At 39.0% G+C, this 1,909-nt stretch overlaps 1 protein-coding gene across 1 annotated transcript in view; it reads right to left on the minus strand.

The window, feature by feature from the left end:
* The window catches only part of LOC107710009 (protein disulfide-isomerase-like), a gene marked incomplete at its 5' end in the record, with an annotated part of 12,696 nt that extends 11,255 nt beyond the window's left edge, over positions 1 to 1,441 (minus strand). Inside the window, 4 exons of the mRNA XM_016514685.1 lie at positions 425 to 545; positions 732 to 932; positions 1,027 to 1,152; positions 1,328 to 1,441. Coding sequence (XP_016370171.1) covers positions 425 to 545; positions 732 to 932; positions 1,027 to 1,152; positions 1,328 to 1,441 — 562 coding nt within the window. The remainder of the gene's footprint in view (positions 1 to 424; positions 546 to 731; positions 933 to 1,026; positions 1,153 to 1,327) is intronic.
* Positions 1,442 to 1,909: the final 468 nt, after the last annotated feature.

The following is a 1,909-nucleotide window of genomic DNA, read 5'->3' on the forward strand; positions in this document are numbered from 1 at the left end:
AGAAAGTCAGTCACAGCCATGTAAAAAAAAAAAAAAAAGTCCCTTTCCTCATAGAAATGCTAGTTTGGGAAGCAGTTTGCTTTAAAGATCTCTAGAGCCAAAATGATCTCTGCATTTCTCGCTCTTTCCTATTATAGCAAGTTTAAGAGTATATAGGAAGGAGAGCTCTCCAAGTAAGTATCCTGTGGGTGCCCGTGCCAGGATTAGCAGTATGCTTTTGGACAGATACAGGAATCTTGTGTTTACAATGCCAGGCTATTAGGATAGGCAATCAAAAGATCCCACTTTCAAAATAAATCAGGCAATATGCCATGCAAAGTGATCTCTCAAACCAAATGCTCAGACATGGAATGACAAGCAACATTCAAGACTACAGAACTTGCATCTAAGCAAAGACATTTTTATATAGAGAAAAAATACGTACAAAACTCTATAAAGACATTCTTGGCGGGGTCGAAGGCAACCTCTTCAAAGTTTTTGCCCACCAAGACCTTGACAGGGTTCTTATCCCAGTCGTCAGGAATGTCCTGACTCATCAAATGAGGCTGAAAGACATTACAATCATTCAAAACACACACACACACACACACACACATCATTCCAAAAAGACAGAACACATTTTCTTCAAGTCATTTAAGTGCCAATTTTAAGTCACTACTAAATCGACCGTAAAGACTCATTTCCATCACAGACATTGTTTAAACCTAAACCTAAACAAAGTTCTCAGCCACCTTAAGCTTTCCCTCTGTGAAGTCTGTGCAGAAGGTAATGATGTTCTCTGCTGTGATTTCTGATGTTTCTGGTTTGTATTTGGTCATCTCTTCCTCTAGGGTAATGAGGCGGATTGTTGGGCACTCTTCCTTCTTAAGACCAAAGAACTCCAGAATTCGCTGATTATCATCCACATCACTGTCAATAAAGATGAAGAGAATCTGTGGAGAAAGAGTATTAGGTTAAACTCCAATGTATTCAGCAAAACATACACTGACACCGTTTAATAGAAAAATAAATAAAAAAAATACCCACTTTGCCTTTGAAGCCCTCAGCTGCCTTCTTAAATTGGTCCATCTTATCCTGGAAGTCTTTGGCTGTTTTGGGCACAAACATTAGGATGTGGGACTTGATGTCACCTCCAAAGATTTTTGGAGCAGTCTGTAGACGAGAAATAAGAATCTCAGAATCTATTGTTCCCTCCACAATATGGCAAAAATGCAATCAATTTTTCAATGAAAATATAAATAGGCCAACTGGGTCTGTATGCAACAGGTCAAACACACATTTGTAATGTCAGTATATACAACAAGAGACAAGTGTGGATAAAGTGTACCTGCTCTGTAAACTCAATGACCAAGGGAAGTTGGTTGGATTTGATGAAGGTCAGTAGATTTTCTTTGCTGATCTCTCCATCGAATGTACTGCGACCCTCATCAAACTGAAAAATAAACGAAAGATCGAGTCAGCGAGTGCGAGAGACCGAGAGAGTGAAAGAGATTACTTCATATTTAACTTTTTCTATATCCATAGAAACAAAATTCACTGTAACTGAGTGTTAACTAGGGAACTATGCATCACTCAAGCATAGAAACGTGACTGCAACAGTTGTTGGCCACAAGGCAGCGGATATTCTAGATTCGACACATACAGTGGGCATTAATAGCACACATAAAGAGAGCAGCTGCATTCTGGAATGAAATTCATTGTCCCTACTGCCTCAGAGTACGTGTCTGGGCGCCAAGACACAGCAACCCCAAAGCCTCTTTAGTGACCGGGGTCAATGAGAAGTTTAGTCCATTGTTGATTACACATTTAAAACACATCCTTCTGAAAGAATGAATTATTATAGGCCGATTTCTATAAAGAACGTAAATTTTGTCTTCATGGAAAAGACTTTACAGATTCAGGATTTTAT

Source organism: Sinocyclocheilus rhinocerous, unplaced genomic scaffold (assembly GCF_001515625.1).
Source record: "Sinocyclocheilus rhinocerous isolate Xijiao unplaced genomic scaffold, SAMN03320098_v1.1 scaffold3614, whole genome shotgun sequence".
In the NCBI taxonomy this organism is placed as follows: Eukaryota; Metazoa; Chordata; class Actinopteri; order Cypriniformes; family Cyprinidae; genus Sinocyclocheilus; species Sinocyclocheilus rhinocerous.